At 62.8% G+C, this 908-nt stretch overlaps 1 protein-coding gene across 1 annotated transcript in view; it reads right to left on the bottom strand.

Moving 5' to 3' along the window:
- Positions 1–47: 47 nt before the first annotated feature.
- Positions 48–908, bottom strand: part of GMIP (GEM interacting protein) — a gene marked incomplete at both ends in the record, with an annotated part of 3,561 nt that continues 2,700 nt past the window's right edge. The window contains 2 exons of the mRNA XM_010137283.1: positions 48–243; positions 664–860. Coding sequence (XP_010135585.1) covers positions 48–243; positions 664–860 — 393 coding nt within the window. The remainder of the gene's footprint in view (positions 244–663; positions 861–908) is intronic.

Genomic DNA, 908 nt, shown 5'->3' with positions numbered 1-908 from the left:
TGGGATCCTTCCCCCTTCTCCTGTGTGGGGTTTTCCCATCCCGGGGCCGGGGGCAGGTCGTCCATCCCGAACACCCGCTCATAGTTCTGGATGAGGAACTCCACCACCTGCGCTTGATACCCCGAGTCCACCAGGCACGACATGGAGACATCGCTGCCGGCGCCTGGACGCATCAGGGTTGGCCCAAACACTATCCCCAGGTTGTTCGGGGACATCTTGTTCTCTTCGTATCTCTCTGCCACCCTGGGGAAGGGAAACGAGACTGTTAGGGGCTTCCCAGCACCCACTGCCTCAAACCCCGCCGTTTCCCAGGGGAGAAGCCCCGTCCTTCCCCAGGGACAGAGCCCCGTTCCCTGTGGGGAAACATCAGAGACAAATCCCGGCTCCGCGGGGACGGTGCAGCCCTGGGGAAGGCGGCTGTTCCCTGTGACCCGCACTCAGAGCGGGGTGAAACCGGGCTCAGCTCCACCTCCCGCCCCGCCCGTTCCCAGCAAGGACCTTCTCGGGCGTCAAGATTCTTCTAATTGCTGCAAGACGCTTCTTTCCATGAACGATTTTTTCCCCCTCAGCTGCTCTGCCAGCTCCTGGACGTGCTCTTGGCATCAAGCCGGCAGCGAGGGCTCCCTGGGGGCGGGATCCGGCGCTCACCAGCGTGTTCCTCACCTGTACAGGTGCGCCACGAGGTGCCGCAGGGTGTTGTAGTTGCTCCCGGGCAGTTTGCTCAGCAGCTCCTTCATGCTCTGGACGGGGTCAGACGGGACGTCCACGCCATCCGGCTTTTCCTCCCCTGGTTTCTGCAGCTCCTTGGCGAGGGCGATGAGCTCGTTGTAGAGCTGGGACAGCAGCACCGGCGCTGAAAGCTGCAGCGGGAGGGGAGGAGAACAGCGAGTTCCTTCATGGATCTCCTG

Source organism: Buceros rhinoceros, unplaced genomic scaffold (genome assembly GCF_000710305.1).
Source record: "Buceros rhinoceros silvestris isolate BGI_N320 unplaced genomic scaffold, ASM71030v1 scaffold27775, whole genome shotgun sequence".
NCBI classification, from domain to species: domain Eukaryota; kingdom Metazoa; phylum Chordata; class Aves; order Bucerotiformes; family Bucerotidae; genus Buceros; species Buceros rhinoceros.
The sequence above is the reverse complement of the archived record's forward strand: the minus strand, read 5'-3'. Positions and strand labels throughout refer to the sequence as shown.